Source organism: Podarcis filfolensis, assembly GCF_964270895.1.
Source record: "Podarcis filfolensis genome assembly, chromosome: 5".
NCBI classification, from domain to species: domain Eukaryota; kingdom Metazoa; phylum Chordata; class Lepidosauria; order Squamata; family Lacertidae; genus Podarcis; species Podarcis filfolensis.
Genome location: NC_139608.1, coordinates 88,435,494 through 88,456,889, shown reverse-complemented (window position 1 = coordinate 88,456,889; position 21,396 = coordinate 88,435,494). Strand labels below are relative to the sequence as shown.

At 49.4% G+C, this 21,396-nt stretch overlaps 2 protein-coding genes across 2 annotated transcripts in view; both read left to right on the top strand.

Moving 5' to 3' along the window:
* Window positions 1-21,396, top strand: part of ERCC6 (ERCC excision repair 6, chromatin remodeling factor) — a 126,874-nt gene that overhangs the window by 56,157 nt on the left and 49,321 nt on the right. The gene's annotated exons all lie outside the window — the stretch shown is intronic.
* DRGX (dorsal root ganglia homeobox) overlaps window positions 13,047-21,396 on the top strand; it is a 41,239-nt gene continuing 32,889 nt past the window's right edge. Inside the window, exons 1-4 of the mRNA XM_083616018.1 lie at window positions 13,047-13,072; window positions 13,641-13,698; window positions 17,394-17,491; window positions 17,816-17,917. Coding sequence (XP_083472144.1) covers window positions 13,665-13,698; window positions 17,394-17,491; window positions 17,816-17,917 — 234 coding nt within the window. The 5' untranslated portion in view covers window positions 13,047-13,072; window positions 13,641-13,664. The remainder of the gene's footprint in view (window positions 13,073-13,640; window positions 13,699-17,393; window positions 17,492-17,815; window positions 17,918-21,396) is intronic.

The window sequence follows — 21,396 nt, the reverse complement described above, 5'->3', positions numbered from 1 at the left end:
TTTGATCAGGATGCCCTTGAGTCCATCATCCAAGTCGTTGATAAAGATGTTGAATAAGACCGGGCCCAAGACAGAACCCTGTGGCACCCCACTAGTCACTCTTCTCCATCTTTCCTTCAATCAATACACAGAACTTCCCAAATATTTTAATTGCACCAAGCCTAGCCAATTCTTGGAACATCTGATTTGCTAGCAGCATATTTTCTTCTAAGTATAACTTTCTACTTGAAAAAAAGAACTGTTCATGCAATAAATCTTAAAATTGACACAGAACTGAACACATCATCATCATCATCATCATCATCATCATCATCATCATTCCCCAGCCACTCTGGGCAGCTTCCAACAGAATATTAAAATACAATAGTCTATTAAACATTAAAAGCTTCCCTGAACAGGGCTGCCTTCAGATGTCTTCTAAAAGTCAGAAGAAGAAGAAGAAGAAGAAGAAGAAGAAGAAGAAGAAGAAGAAGAAGAAGGGGAGGAGTTTGGATTTGATATCCCGCCTTTCACTCCCCTTCAGGAGTCTCAAAGCTGCTAACATTTTTCTTTCCCTTCCTCCCCCACAACAAACACTCTGTGAGGTGAGTGGGGCTGAGAGACTTCAAAGAAGTGTGACTGGCCCAAGGTCACCCAGCAGCGGCATGTGGAGGAGCAGAGACTCGAACCCGGTTCCCCAGATTACAAGACTACTGCTCTTAACCACTACACCACACTGGCTCTCAAAACAGTCTGGTAGTTGTTTTTCTCTTTGACACCTGGTGGGAGGGCGTTCCACAGGGCGGGTGCCACTACTGAGAAGGCCATCTGCCTGGTTCCTTGTAACTTGGATTCTCGCAGCAAGGGAACCGCCAGAAGGCCCTCGGCACTGGACCTCAGTGTCCAGGCAGAATGATGGGGGGGTGGGAGGCGCTCCTTCAGGTATGCTGGACCGAGGCCGTGGATGGGATATAAAGGTAAATGTGGACCAATTATGTCATGAATCCACACTAAAAGTTGTGACAGCAGGGCCCCCTCCTGAACTAAGACAAGACGCTTAAATGATAAGTATTAATAAAACTGCAGTGTTTAAGTGCCCATTGTTTCTTTCCAAAGGATAGGGGGAGAAACAACAGGTGGAGACTACACTTTTCTCCCAGCGAAGAAGCAGATATAACAGCAGACATTTTTCAGTTTAGTTGCATGCTAGTTTGAAGAAGAAGAAGAGTTTGGACATCATATCCCGCTTTATCACTACCCGAAGGAGTCTCAAAGCGGCTAACATTCTCCTTTCCCTTCCTCCCCCACAACAAACACTCTGTGAGGTGAGTGAGGCTGAGAGTCTTCAGAGAAGTCTGACTAGCCCACGTGTGGAGGAGCGAAGACGTGAACCCGGTTCCCCAGATTACGAGTCTACCGCTCTTAACCACTACACCACACTGGCTTTGCAGAACACCAAAGTGTCCACCAATATCTTTGCAAGGAAGGAGAATACAGAGAAACTCAGAACTTGTTATGCCCCTGTGACCTCTCTTTGGCCACACCCCCGTGACTTCTTAAGAGATCCACCAGATCTAGTGGGCACCAGCCTGTGGCACTCCATGTCACATGTTGCTTTGACATGCCATGGAAGTGTTGCTGAAGAAAGCTCCCATTGCCCACTAATTCAGTTTAGTGGCTTTCAGTTCTGATCCACTTCAGCGGAAGCCCTGGCTGGACTAATGTCATTTGGAGAGAACTTGGCCAATTCTCATCGTGCTCCCAATCTCCCTGCAAAAAATCACATCATCTAGGAAAGCAGATCACTCTTCTTGTGCCACGGTATCATTCCTTCTCAGTTGCGAAAACCTAAGATCATGTTCAGAATAATGCTCAAAAATAGAACAAATGCATGCAGAAGACATTCACATGGTTTGTTGATTTGCACAGTATCTTTTGAATGCTGAATTTCAGTTTTCTTCTGCCAGAATATGGAATTATTATTATTATTATTATTATTATTATTATTATTATTATTATTTATTTGAGGGTAGCATGGAAAAGAATAGGACCACTCTTAGAGCCCCTTCATATTGTATGCTTTTAGCACATAACACGCTAAAGCTTACAAGATTATGCATCGATGGTATTTAACCCCAAGGAAGCTAGCTCAAATGTACAAAAACATATCAAACAAATTTTGGAACTATAAGGACTGTGAGAGGTCATTCTGTCATATGTGGTGGACCTGCAGGAACGAGAAGGCCTTTGGGGACATTAGCTATAATGAAATTAAGGGGGGGAATTAAGTGACTTTTCCCAAAAGGCCAGAATTTTTCCTGCTGGGGATACTAGACAGCGAAAAGAAAACGAATGCCTCAATGGTATTTATGTATGTAACTCATAGCTGTCAACCGTCTCTTATTTGGCGGGAAACTCCCTTATCCCAGCACTGTGTTCCGCTGCTGTCCCTTATTGATGATGTCCCTTAAATTTCCCGGGTTTCAAAGGAAGCAGCTCCTCTCCCTCCCTCTCTCCCTGCCGGCCAGGGAGGCTCCAACTGTGTTGCTTGGCTGCGTTGCTCACCCAATAAGGAGTCTAAGAACGACTGGGGGGTGGAGCTTGCATGCCTTGTGCCGATCAAATCGGCCGCGTTGCCTGGGGACTCGCCTTTGCTCAGCGCTTCCCAGCAGCGAGGTGACGGTGGTTTTCCTTGCTGCATCCCCTTTGCCGGGTTGCTGCGCTCGGGAACCACCACTTGAGGCTTCGTTTGGCTGCTGGCTGGGCTTTCTGCCTTTGGCTCAGAGGGCCTCAGAAGTTAAACATACCTGTGCTTGGAAAATCCCTTATTTTGGCTGCTGATCCCTTATTTTTGAGGCTGCTGGTCCCTTATTTTCAAATCTGTAAGTTGACAGCTATGATGTAACTACCACAGCAAGACTTCTGTAGACACAGAAATGGAAGGAGGAGAAAACAACCCTCAAAGGAAGAATGGTTGGTGAAAATCTTGGAATATGCAGAGATGGCAAAATTGACGGCACTGATAAAAGATACAATTTAGAATCTTTTAAAGAAGTCAGGAAACCTTTTCTAGTCTTTATAAAAAGTCATTTCCCATACACGAAGACCACAGCGGGATTTGAAGCGCAAGAAAACAGCAGAACATATCTGGAAACATGTCAGAGGGGATGAAATTAGATAAGAAGGATGCTTAAAATGCAATTATATGTAATTTGGGTTATAAACATTGATGTCGGGTGAGCAGAAAGTCACTAGTTTTGCTGAATTGGAATATAATTGTTGAGTAACAAATGTAACTTTCTATATGGAAAAAAAGAATAAAATATTATTTTTTAAAAAAAACACGCTAAGGCATAATCGGGGAGGGTGACAAAATGCATATTTTGAAAGATGCACACACCTATTTCGGTAAAAGCAGACACTACAGCAAGAATGACATCCTCTGCTCTCCCACCGTGGGTGAAATATTCATGGCAAAGTTCTAAGGATCAGCAGCACACTGTAAATTACTTTCTTTTTTCCCCTGCACCACTCAACATCATCTCATTATGGCCCATTAAACACTAATAATTAAAACAAAATATATTGGAATTGTTTATCCTGGACTGTGTAGGGAAATGAGGTCCATAATAATGCTGAAGGGGGAGAAAATAACTACTCTAGGTCTTGTAATTAGAATAACAATTAAGCAAAAGTCAGCTTTTTGGGGATGGGAGCAGTAATAAGAGACCATTTTTGTTGCTAATACTCTTCTTGTATACAGATGCTAAACCAGGGCAGTTGCGAAGGTCTGGTTACCTGTAAGAGCTTAGCAGGCTATTGAAGTACAGGAGAAGGGGCAGAGAACAACCACACAAATTGTTCAAGGGGCTAGAGCAGCAGTTCTCAAACATTTTTCTCTAGACCACACTTCCATAATAATGCTTGCATCACACTAACTTTTTTTAATTGATAAGAAAGACAAACCTGCAGCTTTGAGATCAGTCCAATTCACTTTTGTGGGAATGTTGTGGATAGTAAAGTCAAGGTAAAGGGACCCCTGACCATTAGGTCCAGTCGTGGCTGACTGTGGGGTTGCAGCGCTCATCTCGGTTTATTGGCCGAGGGAGCCAGCATACAGCTTCTGGGTTAACAGCCACTTCTGGTGAACCAAAGCAGCGCATGGAAACACCGTTGACCTTCCCGCAGGAGCGGTACCTATTTATCTACTTGCACTTTGACATGCTTTTGAACTGCTAGGTTGGCAGGAGCTGAGACTGAGCAATGGGAGCTCACCGCGTGGCGGGGATTTGAACCGCCGAGCTTCTGATCGGCAAGCCCAAGGCTCAGTGGTTTAACCCACAGCACCACTCGCGTCGCTGTTGTGGATAGTAGGAGAGGATATATTGATTCAATATTATTCTTCCTCACTCACGCTAGTGAGCTGGTAGCAGCGTACTTTCTCCTGTACATTGCAGGAAGCTACAGTCATACCTCATGTTGCGTCCGCTTCAGCTTATATCTTTTCAAGTTGCGTCCCGCGGCAACCTGGAAGTACTGGAACAGTTACTTCCAGGTTTTGCCGCTCGCGCATGCGCAGAAGCACTAAATTGCGCTGTGCACAGACTCGGCGCTTCTGGATGTGAACGCTTCGAGTTGCGGGCGTGCCTCTGAGATGGATTACGTCCGTGACTTGAGGTTCCACTGTAGTTGGTAGATTCATTTGAATCTCTTGAGTTAAGCAATCTAGTCTGGCTTGGCCAGATTGGATTATTCCTGGTAAATTCCCCTTTTATTCCCTCTTGAAAAGAATAAAGACGCAGCAGTCTTCTCTTAAAAGTAACAAGAAGTTTATTTACATTCAGTTCATGGTATGATCCTGAAGGCAGGGTTTAGCTTGTAGTTACAGAAGAGAGTGGGGGGTTCATCCCATATGGGTTGAGAGCCAGCAGACAGCAAAAGCATCAAGATAGTATAAAGCAAAGAAAAAGAAGAAGAGGAGGAGGAAGATCAAGAGGAAGATGACTGCGTGACCAGACCTTTTATGGGGTCTCCAGGGTCATGTCCATCTACCTGGTCACATGCAGGGGAAGGATGCTCCAAACCAGGTGTCACAGGAAGTCCTCCTGGCTAGAGTAGCATTCCCCTGCGTGTCCACTCTGGGCAAACATGAAATGTTGTACTTGACTGCTATGGTGATGTTACATCCCACAACTTTGAGCCACTTTGGCAAAATCCTTGATTCTCCTTGGACAAAGCTTGAATTGCCCCAAAGCAGCCTGCTTCAGTTTGGGTTTCAGTCTTTGTCCGAAGTAGAGGCACTCCTGGGGTATTGATTACAACCAAGAGGTCCAATACAGACACACTGCTGCAGTCCAGTTTCCGACGTAGGTCACCTGACAAACCAATCAAATATGCGTCCATCCGAAACCAGGTCTGAAGCTGGATTGAAATGGATCTTGGATATTAATTTTATCCAATAACTCTTGGAGCCAAGTCACCACCACTTGGCATGTTTGAAATGTGGGATGTGAAACACAAGAGCAGTCAAGTACAACATTCCTAGAGTGAACATGTTTGCACATGGGGAGGAATGTTTGTCCAGCCAGCAGGTAAACTTTCTATTTCCTTCTGGGCTGGGACAGACTTCCTCTGCATGTGACTGGAGGTGGGTGTGGCCTCACCTGTGCAGGTAACAACAAAAGCACAGGGCAGGGCAGCCATCTCTCTCTCTTTCTCCACATGCATCGAAGAAACAACATCTATTAAGCCAAAGATACCCTCTTGGTTTCCAGCCAAGAGAGGACAAAGGGACTGTCTTCTTACGAGATAGATTCCAAGTGTATGTTACTTCATAAAGCTAAGTCTGCCTTCTGGGATCTGATTGTCAACAGAATGTGAGTAAACCCTTTTTTATACTTTTGTAAAAGACTGTGTCGTCTCTTATATTTTATGAGGGAATAAGGGGGAAATACCAGAACAGTTATTATGGAGGCTTTAGCGAGCCTGAACAAATGCATCCGTTGCAAAGTTTAAAATAAGGAGAATGTTACTCTGCTGAAATTGGGGAACTTGTTAACACAAGTTGGATAAGGATATAATCAGACAATATATCCTCTCCTGCATCCCTGAACATTCCCACATGAAACTCGCTGGAGATTCTACAACGCAGTGGGATTTCATCCCGAGAGTTTATTAAACAGAAGTCTACCTACAACCGCTAGGCTACACTGATATTCAAGGATTGGCAAGCGTCAAGAATAAAGATAGCTGGTCTCACACTTCCGAGATCTCGTCCACATTCCCAGGCTGAACAAGTGGAAAAGTATCCAGAACAATAGGACAAGCAGCTGCCAAATGTTCCATTAGGATATTATGCAATAAATGTGGCATCTGAGTTGGAGGAGATGCAACTAGCTTCACCCTCAGAGAGCCTGGTAAAACAAACATGGCAAAAGCATGGACCCAAAAAGGAAATAAATCAGCAACCACCACCTCTGATATCCCCTTATAAAAATGTGATTCAGTAAACAGTTTCGTAATATGAAAAATAAAGTAACATCAATATCAAATATATATATGAATAATGAAATGGTTTGCAGCAGCACTGTGAGCCCTTTGGAAGTGCTGCAGAGAGGGAGGTGTTGGCAGCTGAAAGACTCTCTCCTCTGGTGATGGTTGTAAATAGGATTTCATAATCTCTTTTGTTTCTGTAACACTCGCATCTACCCTGAGCTCAGTGCAGAATCAACAATCTACAGTTCTGGGCCTTTTCCCAGAGATGAAACAATTGTTTTGTGAGGGTTTTTTTGGGGGAAATTCATAGCTAACATTCTTTGACGAACAGTCAGATGTTTAGTTAACTGATTTAAAGATTCATGCAGTGCTATCAACAAGTAGTTTTAGAAACTCCGATTATACAGCCTATTGAATATTTTGTGGCTCAATCCTCCCTACTGATTTAATTGGGACCTACTTCCAATTAACTGTGTTTACAATTACAGTGGCGGAGTCCATGTTTACTCAGGTGTAAATGCCTGTAGTTTTAGCAGGAGTTAAGTGTGCATAGAGTTTAGCTGTGCAATGCAGCCTTTTGTAGGTTTAACCACTGTGCTCAGTGGAGCTTTGTATAGGATTGCAGCCCTATAGTCAATGCTTTTCCTTTTTAACAGTCTAACAATTAATCACTGGATATCATACTTCCTGGGACTTCAGAAACAAAAAGAAACACATTCTGAGAACTGCTACTGGTCAGTGGCTGTTAAACCCCTGTGTTGCTAACAATTATCAGTGATATCCAAGGCAACATGATGACCAAGTACAACAATGCGATGTCAATACAGTGGTACCTTGGGGTACAGATGCTTCAGGTTACAGACGCTTCAGGTTACAGACTCCACTAACCCAGAAATAGTACCTCGGGTTAAGAACTTTGCTTCAGGGTGAGAACAGACATCGCACAGCGGCAGCAGGAGGCCCCATTAGCTAAAGCAGTACCTCAGGTTAAGAACAGTTTCAGGTTAAAAACGGACCTCCAGAATGAATTAAGTTCTTAACCCGAGGTACCACTGTATAAACTTTATATAATCTTTACAGAACATTGAACAGTATGAAATATATGAAATATGCACTCTCTGCAAAACCAAATAAACAGAAGTCTTATAAATCTCTGAAAGTCACATAATATGCACTCTGGATAGATTCTCTTGAAAACATCGAACCAAATAAACATAAGTCTTATAAGTATCTGAAAATCTTTGTAGGCTATGCAAGTCTCTGAAAGAAGCAATCGATCAGATTCTTATCTGAAAACAAGCCGCAAAGCTTTGTTTTATGACATCCAGCACTGCCGAAGTGGTCCACAAACAGACGTAGGGAACAGCACATTCTGAGAACTGCCAGTGGCTTTCATCTTCCCTCCCCATTCCTATTTCCTTTTGTATCCTGCCTATCAGATTGTGAGCCTGTGGACAGCGAGTGTCTTATCTTTTAATACAGTATGCATACAGAACTTAGAAAATGGTAGGTCATGGGCGTAGCCAGGATTTATGTTGGAGGGGCAGTTCACCCACCTGTCCTGTTCCAGAACGGAGCTACCTGTGATGCGCTTGGTCAGTTCATGGAAGCCACGCCTATCGCTCAGTTGCATCACTAGAACGCGCCACAACATCATCCAAGTGACCGCAGTGAGCATTTCAATTTCAAATATTCTGATGACTTCTACTTTAAGTATTTTTATTTATTTACTTGATTTATTTTTATTTATTTACTGTCCCCCTGGCTACGCCCATGTGTTAGGTGTTTTATAAGTCTATTATATCAGCAAAGCGGGATTTATTAATTGTTTTGGCAATTTAAAGCAGATAGCACTTTACTTTGCCTTAAAAATACACTTGCTCCTTTCCCACATGTCCTTGTGCCTCCTGTGGATTTGTACTGATAACTAAGGACTGATTGCTTTGCCTGCTGCTGCCCATTATATAAATAAGAAAATGGTTACACCTCACAGGGCACACACATTCCAATCCTGTATAAGGCAAGGTCTTTTGCTGATTTTATTTAGTATTTTTGTTGTTGGTTTGGACTTCAAACAAACAAACACCCCGCCCTTCCTCCCGGAAGCTCAGGGCGAATGCCTCAGGAGGCCACCAATATCTACAACTCCCTGCCACACTTACAATAGCATTTTAAAATAGATTTGCTGCCGCAAAAGCTGCCTTCACGCTGCCATCCACTGCCCATTTTGAAGCACAGAGGGCAACCTTCTTGCAGACTGTGTAGGACCTCCCTTGCCTTGGAGGTTTGCCAGAAAGAGCCAGGGCATCTCCTGAAAGCAGGGAGCCATTTTCCCTCTCGATGACCAGATTATTGGTTTGCTATATTTTTATACAGCGTGCCTGCAGGAGCGAAGCCGGAATTGGGATTAAAAAACAACAACCTGCATGTTAATTTGCAAGGGATGAGTAGATTGATTCACTGTAGCTATCCATCGATTGATCCTCGCAGTTCTCTTTTCCTGTTCTCAGCTGTCAATAAGCAATAGGTAAGGAGAACGATAAAAGTCTGCAATGCACCAGCAAGTTGTCTGCGGAAGGCAAGAGGGCCTGGGCTTTGTGGTGACGCGCTGCGGGTGGGCCCGAGTTTCAGGCGTCACCTTCAGGAGTGGGAACACGGATCTGGGAAGAAGGAAGAGTCGCGTGGCTGGGACTGCCGGCACTCTCTGTGTCTGCAGCTTGCCGAAAACTTGGGCACGATTTTCCTGCAGGAAGGGAAGGCAGTTGCCCGGGTTCCTGGGTCTCCGCTTTCCAGATCTGCGGTTGAGTCCTCAAGACCGACTGTCGCGCGTTTTAATTGGCGAACTTGTCCCATCCTTCATTAAAGCAATCACTGTTAAAACAGAGGGACATAAAGAATAAACCATAGGATTTATTCCTTCATTAAACTGATGATCCGTACATGAAGCCAATTAACATTATGAGTCTGGCGAACATCAAGTGTAAAAGAGGTTAGAGGAAATGGAGAACAGTCACCTTGGTCTTTAGATAAAGAAAGAACACTTTTGCGTTATAAATTATAAGAGAGTCCAACCGGGACAAATCTGCAAATTTGACTAATTGGAAAATGCCTTTTACTGCACATGGGTTGAGATGAAATGTAACCTCTTCGCTGCTGGTTCTCAGAGACAACTGGGTGTCAGGAAGGGTTGGTAGATCATCAGGAAAGAAAGAAGAGAGAAAACAAATCCCAAAAAACCCCCAGCACTGGCGTCAAATTCGCTTGGTCCAGACGAAGTTGGCAAAGATTGAAATCGGTGCCTGAAATGTCTTTTAAAATCTAGACCTGCTGGAGCGAGCAGGCACAACTGTCATGCAGGCGTTGGACCCAGAGCCACACAAACTGGACACCCAAACTGAATCTAATGGTTCTTCCTCTTCTACAAAGCCGGTGTCCCAGCGCCGGATGAAACGGGTGGCTCACTCCGCACCTCCGCCACACGGCTCTCTGCCATGCAAGAGCGGCTGTCCTACAGACAAACACACGCGCGTAATGCTTTTTATACTGGCTCAGATTTTATACCAGATTCAGGGAGTTAGGAAAGTCTCTAGTCCAGGGTATACGACTACGAATGCGTCCCGAACGGAAGCGTATCCTCTCTCCCTCCACGCACACTTACTTGGGCGGGGGCTCCACAGAACACAGTCCTGGCCGCTCGCTCCTCTCTTTTTAGACGGGGAGTTCGGTTTGCCTGCGCAACCGTGGCCGGGGCAGGCTGTTGTCAATTCCGCTCCAATGTAAACGAGCGGAGACGGGCCGCGGAGGCGAACCACCTCCTCTCTCGACCAAACCAGAGGGTCGCATTGACCCTCCGAAGGACAAACTTCGTGAAATCCAAGCCACCCGTTTCCCTGACCGTCGTTTAACTTGGAAAGACACTCAAGGCGCCAGATAAGACGGGTCTCTCTTTTTCTCGGGGTAGTGGGCGGCGGGTGGGGGAAACGTAACTGCGAAGGCCTTTGGCATATTTGTGTTTACTCGAAAGTAAGCCTCACTGAGGCCAATGGCACTTGCTTCTACGCCAGGATGCACCGAATTGCGCGGAGATAAGTCGTCTTCAAAGCCGGCGGTCGTGAACCGACGGGGCCGCTGTCCCTGGTGCTGAACCTGCAACACGCTTTCCTGGGTGGAGGGGAAAGGTCCGGTTTCATACCCAAATGAAAGAGGCGCTGGGGTGGCCCTGGGGGACAGGGAGAGGGTGAAGCTCTCTAAAGCCCTGTTCTCCCAAGGGTGCTTTGTTTTCCCTTTCTTTGCAACGAGCCCTCGATTATCTCACGCGCAATGTAAGTAAGCTGATCTCTTTTATATGACAGGCCATCTCTGCGCTCTCTATCTCGCGTCTGCAAGCCATAAAGGCAGCTCCAGCCGGTTAGAATGGGACCCTAGAGAGGGCCCTTTTTCGTTTCTCGGCGCGCAGAATCCAGGGCGGACTCGGAGCCCCTGGGCAGAATCCGCTGAACTTGCAGAGTACCAGCAGCAGAGAAGGCCAAAAGCGAAGGAGGGAGACGTGGAGCCAGAAGAGCGAGGCATCCACCCTTCACACAAACACACACACACACGCAAACACACACAAGCAAGCCTGAAGTGCCATAATGAAGTTATGATTATTTTATTAGGGTTCTTAGGATAAAATCTACTCTCTCTCTCTGTCAGACGAGAGAGAGAGAGAGAGAGAGAGAGAGAGAGAGAGAGAAGGAAAGCCGCATCTGTTTCCAAACCAGGGAGCCATCGGTGCCAATCCCGTCCGGGGAGTTTATAGCCGTGGATATGCCTGAGAAATAGGAGCCTTCGGAATTACGCAGCGTGATGGCGGCGGCGGCGGCTTCGTCTCCCCCACTCGCCTCCCACCCGCTTTGGGGGCTCTGTTGAGCTAAACTAGATCGACTCCCCCACCCTAACAGTCAGGCTGGCGGTTCCCCGACCCTGGAAAGCCAACCCGAAATGGCTTGCCTGGCTGGGGAGTCCAGCGCAGATTCTCCTTGCCCGGGATTCGCCCTTTCGGAAAAGCTGGTGGCAACCAGGATATGAAAAGAACCGGTTTCCACTTTCTGGCACTCGACGTATTTCGGCGGAGCGGAGGTGGCCGGATTCGTGCCTGCTTTCTCTCGGAAACCCTGCCTGGCACGGGACAGCGAGACTCCGAGGAGGACGGCTGCCCCAACCGCTTGTCGCGTAAAAGCGCGTCGGTGCAACTCAGCTGGCGCCTAACGGGAGGGAAACCTTGTTCCTGAGCTGTGCTATTCGTCTCTCCATCCCTCTCTCGCCTCGCTGCCAGGCTTTAAAATGCACCGTGTCTTGCAAGCGATCCCTGAGCAGACTCGTCCGTCCTTTTCCTCCTTTTCTAGCTGCGCGTTTCGAAAACAGCCCGTCGTTGCCGTCTGTCCAAGCATGGCTTGTTCCAACGGAAAACGAGCTGTCTAGACCAAACACAGACAGCCAAACTTATCAACAGTTGTCTGACTTGCATCTTCTGACGCATCTTGAGTGGGTCATAATACCAACTTTATTTTCAGTGGTGCATAAATTAATTACACGCATTTAATAACCCAAATATCATTATATTCCCCCTTTAATATCGTAAAGGCTTTACGCCAGGGAAGCACTTAATCGGGCAGGGGGGGCCATAAGCGGCTATTATGTCGGTGTAATGCTATTATGGAGCCAATTACGCGCCATTATCCCGTCCCCCCGCCCTTTCGGTTTCTGCCATTTGATCCAATCTCGCGCCCCCGAATTTAAATTTTCAGCTGGGTGCTTTAAAAAGACTCATTTTCACCCAGGCCTGGGGGCTGGGCCAGCTCTCTCGCCGCCGAGCCTCCCTCTCGGATGCGCTTTAAAAGTAATTGCGAAGGGTCCCAGCGCATCTCATTTGCAGACGGGAAGCGAGCATCAATCCGGAGACCCCTCGCTGTGAACAAAATCAAACTCCGCTTTGGAAAGGCGAGGCGGCTCCGGCAAAGCCCACCGAATGGGCCATTAGCGGGAGGGCGGGCGGGCGAGCGGGAGGGGGGAGGAACGTGCCAGCCAGCCAGCCAGGCAGCCGGGCACAAGTGCCAGCCCCGCTTGCCCACCTCTGCCCAGAGGTAAAGTGGCACGCCCCCAGGGACCCCGTCGGGGCCTGGGGAGCCTGGCGCGAGCGGGAGCTGCTTAGGGAAGGTCTATGTGGGATCCTCACCCCACCCCACCATACCCGTGGGCTCCCCCCATCCTCCTCCTCCTCCCCCCTTCGCATTCCTGCTGTTTACTGAGAAATGACGCGCTTCCCCCCCTCCACGCACCACGTGGGTCATTTGGAAGGCCCAGTAGACCTATCGAAGTTACTCACTGTAGACAGCGCTGGCAATAATCAGATTAAGGCCAATTACGCGTGAGATTATAAAAGCAAGTGCTGAGAGGCTGAGCGGACGGCAGACAGTCCCGTCAAGACATCTGCCCATTGGCACGGCTCCGCCGAGGCCTTGTGGCTGCCTCGACGCCAGGAGAAGGACGAGCAGCCGCAGCTGGGGCGCGGGCGAGCGCTGCCTCCTCCAGCCGCCCCTCTGCCTCCACGCCGCCTTCGGTAGGGCTTTCACTTTCCTTGTTGTTCCTTGACGGAGCGGGTTTGGAATCTTTTTGGGGGGCTTAGTGGGGGCTGAACAGCTCTTCCCGACTCAGGCAACGGGGGGAAGTGGGGAGACCAGTATCGGGCTCATTGCCGCCGCCACTAAAGGGTCCCCCAGAATTGCTGCCTCGGCTTTCTAAGCTTCTCTCCTCATCCCTCAAATTTTGTCCCTTCTTTCGAAAGACGAAGAGGTCGGCATGGGGGGCCGGTCGGAGGAGCTTCGCTCTCCTCTCCCGCTCCCTCTGGCACAGCGGACGTGACCTATCCTTTAGCCAAAGTTCCCCGGGAACTTTTATCCTCTTCGCCTAGCGTCGAAACGCCCGCGCCGTCGAAAGAGAGGGCCCACCTGAGCGCTGCGCCTCGGGGTCTCTTTCTCTGCTGCTTGGGGGTTCGTTGTTTTGATTTGCTTGGAGGTCAGGATGAAGAACCACCTCTCGCCCTTGGAGCTGGGGGGCGGGCGTCGCGAGAGAGAGATTTATTCCTCTGCCTGTTACTGACCTCCTTCTCCCTGCGCTGTTTGTTCCAGAGTTCCCGCCTGCCTCTCGCCACCATGTTTTATTTCCACTGTCCCCCGCAGCTGGAGGGTGAGTGTTGTTGTCGAAGCTCAAACCGTAAGTAGGAGCGCAAACTTCGATCTCGACGGACCTTCCTTGCGAGGCTCCCAGCGTTTGGGCCTGGAGCGCAGAGGGAGGCGCTTGAGCGCACAAGGAGGCAGCGGCTGGCCCCGACCGATCCGTACAGAAAATCTCATTTTGCTTATTTTATTTCTGTTTCGCCTCTTCGGAAATTGTAGCCCGCCGGCCCCCGCCCCGTCGGAGTACTGGGTTAGGAAGCGGCCTTAATTGCCTTCCTCTTGGAAGCGCCTTCGGCTGGGGCGCGCGTCTTTTTGCGCGCTCCGCGGCTACACTTTTGGCCACCTGCCTCCCCTCTGCGGCTGCAAGAGCCGCGGGCGATGGGGCCGCCCGGCCGGGGATCCTCTTTCCTCTCCCAGCAGCACAGATGTTCTTGTTCCGCCTTTAATCGGGAGGCTTTCTGGAGGTGGGGGGGGCTGCCCCCCGTCTCTCGCCCGGGGGCAACATAAATCTTTCATACAGTTTTGGAAACCGGCTTCTGCGGCGTCAGTCGGGAGCAGCAGCGAAGTGGCGGTGGAGAGCTTGGGGGGCCGTGGATAGAGCTGTGGGGCAGACCCCAGTGGTGGCATTGGCTGTCGTGCGCCGCCTCCTTTAAAACTAGTCAGTAAGTTTTTGTCCGTTACAAAGTGAATAGAAGGAAGAGAAAAGGAAACACACGGGGTGAAATCTGATTTTAAGACGGGGCGGCCGCAGCTAAAATCCGCTGTTCAAGCTGTTCCTAAACTTCGTTGTCAGGGAGGTAAGGCCGGTGGAGGGAAGGGATTGCTTTCCAGGGGTCGAAAAGTCCCTCGGGGTTTCTTCTGAGCCAAGCTGGGAATGCAGAGAGGCGCGGGAGTCTTGGAGACCCCTTCCGCCCGCTGAGTTTCTTTGCGTTATTCCCTTCCGACTCTGTCCGGGAGTCGCGAGAATCTGGACTTTATCCGAAATCCTTCCGGGCCCGCAAATCCCTTTCCAAGGCCAAGCTGGATTTCGGCCCTTCGCTTGATCTGAATCTAGCCCTCCAAATCCAATTGGCAAAGGGTCTGACCAGCGCTGGTGCAAGCCGGGATCGGACTGGCTTGTGGGCCCCAAACTGAGTAGCAGATCCCGAGAATGGTTGCACTTTTACTTGGAAGTAAATCCCGTTTGTCCTGCGGGCCTTTTCACGCTGAGTAAGTAGCCATTCACTTACCATTAGGCAGAATGAAGGCGGCTGCGGAAATGGCAGCAAATGATTCGTTCTTTGCTATTTCATTTCATGTGTATTTTTATTGCCATGGAAGAGCCAGGCGCTGGGGTGGGTGGGAACTTGCCTTCTTCGGGTGCCCAACTACCTTGACCAGCTTTGGATATTATGTACCTTGAAGGGGGGGCACTTCCTGCTCCGCTTCAGGCACAAAGTATTTTGGGCGCGCCCTGTTCCTGCAAGAATTCGGAATTTCAGCAACCCATCACCAGGCTCGGCGTTGGGATCAAGCCAATTCCCTCACCCTCCATGAACTCGGTGGCGCTTACTCCCAAGTAACACATTGAGATGGCGGTGCGGGTCAATCCATTATCGGCAATCCCAATTAACTGAGCTGAAAACAGGGAACCGGGTGGCGGTGGTTCTCCCTGGCTGACGCATCTTATGGCAAAGGAGGCAGCCCTGGAACCAGCTGAGGGGCGCAGCGCTCGCTGGGTACCAGCCCAGCCCAGAGCTGCGCCACAGATGAAAATGGAGAGAGGCACCTCATAGTAAATGGGTTGGGACTGGAGTTACACTCAACGGTTTGGTCTTGGGAAGAGCCGGTGTTTCCTCGGAATATTCTGCCACCGGTTTAGCCCGAGGCAACCTCCGGCCTCATCCCTGTCTGCACCAGAGACAGAGAGGGGCGCGCGGGGGTGGGGTGGGGGAAAAGTCTGGGCAGGAGGCAGAAAACCAAAGGAACCCTGCCTTCGTAAAACCTCCTGGTTTTGAAAGTCAAAAACCGGTAGAATGGGCTCAGAAGCCTGGCCAAAATCGTATGGAGAAATCGGGAGGAGGGGGTGTCCCACGCACAACCAGTATCTTTAATAGTGCTAAAAATCTCCCCCTGATACGCCGAGACGACCCTCCTCCCTGCCCCGGAAAAAAGGAGCAAAAACGTCCATCTCCATCAATTCATTTCAGACAAAATCATAGGCACATACAGTGGCTGGGCGGGATATTATTATTATTATTATTATTGCTTTAGCTGAGATTCATGCATTGGGGGTTGGAGTAGATGACTCGTGGGGTCCCTCCAACTCTGATTCTATGACACATTCCCACCTCCCGCAGGGCAACTATTGACAGGTAGGTCTCCTTCCCCAATTTGTATCCTAATCTTCCCTAAACTGCTAGTAGTGGAATCGTACGTTCTTTTCTCGTTATCTTCTGACAAATAAGAAACTCACTCCAAATCATTTACAAGATTGAAAGGGGTACACTGAAAATCAAAGCAACCTGTTAGGAAATTTTAAATTAATCTTAACCCTTCCAGCAACCCTCTGGCAATCCGAGCCATTTTTGGGTGGGCCCAGAGGGGACAAGGTGCGCTCAAACTCGCTCGCAGTCGCGGTGCTTTTGCTGGGGAGGCGAAGCGCCTGGACGCGCCTCCGAAAATCTATTTCAGGTTCGCTGCTGCGTAAGTGGTCTGCAAGCTCGCAGCCATTAGGAGGGCTGACAAAAGGCCCGCCGCACGTTTGAGGCTTTAAATCGATTTAGTCACAAATGAGGTAATGGGGCTCGGACCCAGTAATGGGATTTCAGTCCCAGGAATGTGTTTGGGGTGGGGTGGAAGGGAAGAATGTCTTTTATGATCCTAAATAGTAGCCCTTGTTTGCCCGATGGCGCCGCGGCCCGGCTTGTTTTCTGACGGCAACTTTGGAAACCTGAGCAAGTCACATCCAGTCCTGCAACTTGGACGTAAAGTGTACGATAAAAAGGCAGAAATAAAAGTCCGGATTAAGGGCAGGGCCGGGCCTCTCCTCCTCCGGTTCCCCGTAGCCACGTCGCTGCCTCGCGGCCGTCGATGGCGAGGAAAGGAAGCTCTTGCAACCGTCGTTTATTTCGCCGCGATCGCCCCAAACCGGCCAGGTGGCAGCTTTGAAAACGTCCCGGGGGCAGAGCAGGGGCGCTGAACCCCGTTTTCCGCAGCCTCCACAGCTTCTTTATCCCCCAAATCGCCGCCCTCCGAAATGGAGAGGATCTCCCGCTTCTGTACGGCGCGCCCCTCTCGGGGTTGCGCCCAGTTCCACCCACTAGGCAGCTAGGCCTTACAGCGGCGCCCTTTGGGGAGAAGCCAAGGAGGAGCCGGAGCGAGAGTCTGGGTCACCCCAAGGCGCAAAGTCCCCCTTGCCCACCCGCATAATGATTTGCAACCGCTGGGGGGGGGGGAAGGCCTTCGGTCCCTGGTTATGCAACCTGCAGCTTCCTCGCAGAAAGCGAATGGCCGGTGCAGCGTGTTGCTTGGTCCTCAACGGACAACAGCCCTGTCCCAAATGCATTTTTATTTTTTGGGTGGGGGCGGGAAGGGCATTTTTGGCTGGGCCCTCTTTGCTCCCCAAACTCCGCACAGCCTCAGCCGGGCGGCGGCGTAGGGTGCTCTCCCTCCGTCCGCCCCTTCCAGCCTCCGACCCCCGCTTCTCCTCGCCCCGTCCCGCAGGTGCCACGCCCTTCGGCGGCCCGTCCGCGGCAGACTTCGACGACGGCTTCTTGCGGCGGAAGCAGCGGAGGAACCGGACCACCTTCACCCTCCAGCAGGTACCCGGCAGCTGCCGTCGAGTATCCCCGCCCTGGATGGTTGGAGTCGAGGCCCGCCGGGAAGCCCTGGCCGGTCCCGTCGGGGAAGGGTCTTTGTGGACGCCGCTGCCGCGCGGAGGACCGGCCCGCGCTGGGTTGGACGGGGCGGGCCGCAGGGAAGGCTGCGCCCTCCGCCGGCGTCATGGCCAGGGGCTCTGTGGAGGCGGCAGGACGGAGCCCCCCGCTGGAGGAGGAGGTGGTTTTGCTTGGCCCTGGCCCTGGTTCTCCTCGCCCGCCCCGTCGCGTCCTGCCCTCGCCTGACCCGGCTTCTTGCTCTCCCGCCAGCTGGAAGCCCTGGAGGCCGTGTTCGCGCAGACCCACTACCCCGACGTCTTCACCCGGGAGGAGCTGGCCATGAAGATCAACCTCACGGAAGCCCGCGTGCAGGTAAGGGGCAGGTCTGGCGGGGAAGGAAGCGCAGCAGCAGGGCCGTATTTAGGTTTGATGAGGCCCTAAGCTACTGAAGGTAATGGGGCCCTTTATATGTCCAGCTGTCCTTTGTCAGCAACAAATTGTCACTGTTTTTTTTTTGTGTTGAATATATGCTATATGGTAATTTGTGGACTGAATAGGTATCTAAAGCCATTTGCACCTGCAGAATGTAGGCACCCTATATAGAGAAATGAGCAAACCAGTGATATTTTAGGGAGCAGGCTAGCAGGCGGGGCTCATTACTAACATCATAGGAGCCTACACAACACAACACAAAACATGGTTGCTGTATGTAGGTTTTATTTCATTTGCTTTTTATCTTATATTTTGGAAATGTACATCCAGTTATATTTTCCTTTAAATTTGGGGGGGGGAGCTCCCAAGAGAGTGGGGCCCTAAGCTTGTATTTAGCTTATACGTAAATCCGGCACTGGGCAGCAGCAAAAGTTTTTTTCCACCTGTATCCTTCTCCTCCTCCCCCAGCTTTTCTCCTCTTCCTCCTCTTCATCATCATCATCATCATCATCATTTACTTACTTACTTACTTACTTACTTACTTATATGCCGCCTCAGGCACTCTGGGCAACTCCCAACTGCAACAACAACAGTAAAAACATAATAGAGCATCAAACAGTAAAAACTTCCCTGTACAGGGCTGCCTTCAGTTTTCTTTTAAAAAATCACATAGCTGTTTCCAGTGCTTTCTTCGGGGGGGGGGGGACGTGCGCAGGGGTACGCATACCCCTAAACATTTTGTGAATCTAAGTTTGGCCTCACTGAGGGGCAGTATTTCAATATGAGGAAAATGAGAGTACCCCTAAACATTTTTTAATAATAATATAATCATAATAATTTATTACTTATACCCTGCCCATCTGGCCAGGCCTCCCCAGCCACTCTGGGCAGCTCCCAACAGAATATTAAAAACATGATAAAACATCAACCATTAAAAACTTCCCTAAACGGGGCTGCTTTCAGATGTCTTCTCAAAGTCAGATAGTTGTTTATTTCCTTGACACCTGACCTGATGGAAGGGCGTTCCACAGGGCGGGCGCCACTACTGAGAAGGCCCTCTGCCTGGTTCCCTGCAACCTCGCTTCTCGCAGGGAGGGAACTGCCAGAAGGCCCTCAGAGCTGGACCTCAGTGTCTGGGTTGGATGATGGGAGTGAAGATTCTTCTTCTTCTTCTTCTTCTTCTTCTTCTTCTTCTTCTTCTTCTTCTTCTTCCTTCTTCCTTCTTCCTTCTTCCTTCTTCCTTCTTCATGTTTTTGACATCATCGCCCCCACCCAGGGCTGCGAGGAAAGGCCTATTTGCACATTTGGCCAAAGCAAGCAAATGAAGCCGATCTGTCATTTTCATGATGCACTTTAATAACATCAACATAATGTGGAATATTAGATTAGGTTGATTAATCGGTCATTCATAATTAACCAGTGATAATGTTCTACACTAATTTGTCCGTGTCTCTAAGGTACTAAATTACATCGATGCGCATCCATTTCCTTGCATTGGAGGAGGGGGGGTGGGGGTGGGGGATGGAGGAGGAGGACGAGGAGGAGGAAGAAGAGGCGGGTGGGGAAGAGGGTGGGGCGCGCAGGGCGGATGTAACTCTTTCCAGCTGGTTCTCTCCTCCTTTCCAAAGCTGCTGTCGGAGGAAATGGGCTTCCTCTGACCACAGCGCAAGCCTGTGGTAGGAGGCAAGCCCTTCTGATGTGCTTGGGAGTCGCTTCGCTGCCCCTGGGCTGCTCTGGAACAAAGGGCGTTCAGCAACTTGTGAACTGCCTGCCAGCCTTGTGGATGTTTTTTCCTCTTCTCTTAGTTTTTAGTGTCCTGTACAATGTGTGCAAACACACACTGTGGGAAGACTTTAAATGTTATTAATAGCCTAATGCAGTTTATATTAAACCATTTCTAACTGTATTTTGGAGCCTGCTGCTTCACGTTGCCGTACACTCCCACATTTCTCTGATGAAAATAGGGATGTCCTATTCCATAATAATAATAATAATAATAATAATAATAATAATTAATAATACTTCCCTGCCCATCTGTCTGGGTTGCCCCAGCCACTCTGGGTGGCTTCCGACATATATAAAAACATAAGCATTTAACATTAAAAAAATGTCCTTATACAGGGCTGCCTTTAAGGTAAAGGGACCCCAGACCATTAGGTCCAGTCGTGGCCGACTCTGGGGTTGCAGCGCTCATCTTGCTTTATTGGCCGAGGGTGCCGGCGTACAGCTTCCAGGTCATGTGGCCAGCATGACTAAGCCTCTTCTGGCGAACCAGAGCAGCGCACGGAAGCACCGTTTACCTTCCCACCGGAGTGGTACCTATTTATCTATTGCACTTTGATGTGCTTTCAAACTGCTAGATTGGCAGGAGCAGGGACCGAGCAACGGGAGCTCACCCCATCGCGGGGATTCGAACCGCTGACCTTCTGATCGGCAAGTCCTAGGCTCTGTGGTTTAACCCACAGCACCACCCACAACCCACATGTCTTCTAAAGGTTGTATAGTTACTTATTTCCTTGGCTCGGGGGTCGCATAACTCCATACCCTCCAATTTTTCTCCGATGAAAATAGGGACATCCTAAGGGAAAAGCGGCGCATTCCGGGATCAGATCAGAAATCAGGACGGCTTCTGTAAATCCGGGACTGTCCCTGGAAAATAAGGACACTTGGAGGGCCTGTGTTGCTTGCTGCAACATAGCCTTCCTCCTAGTTTCTGACAAAATAAATGTCAGGAATTAAGTTCCATTCATATCAACAGGCAGCCTCGATTCCTTCCCAGAAGCCCATCCTTTTCTGTATGTGCAGGCATTTATTATCAGCGTCAGGACTTCCTTCTTGCAAAAGGTGCGATAAATGAAGGTGCAATCCTGCACACGCACACACAAACTGTGCAAGTCCCATAGATTTGGCTTCTGGGATTCTCAGGCCGAGTCGTTCTCTTGCTTGGGGAGTGACGTCTGCCGGAAGCCGTCTTCTCAAAGATTGATGAAGGATACCTGGTGGCGGCTTTTATGGGGGTAGCTCTTTGACGGAGATTCCACAAGCGCTGTCTTTCCCTTCTCCGAACATCCCCCTCCCTCCCTAGCCCTGGAGCTGGAGCTGGCAGAAAAGACGGGGGTCATTAGGGTTCTGCTTTGGCAGCTGAGAAGCTTCAAAATTTCAGCACGTTAAAAAGCCGCCAGACTTCATTTTGATCTGCAAATCACATTTCAGCGCTCAAGAGAAGTAACTCAGACTCATCCTGCTTTCTAGTGATGGAAGGTGTCTTGCGGTGGACAGAGGCTACCCAGAAAAAGGGGTGCAGCTGTCTTTAAATAGAAGCTCCACTATCACTGCTTGTGAGAACACAGCATGTTAAGGGTTTGTGTGAACAGAGGCGCCAGCAGTATAAACGTTATGCTGAATAGCTGCACACACAC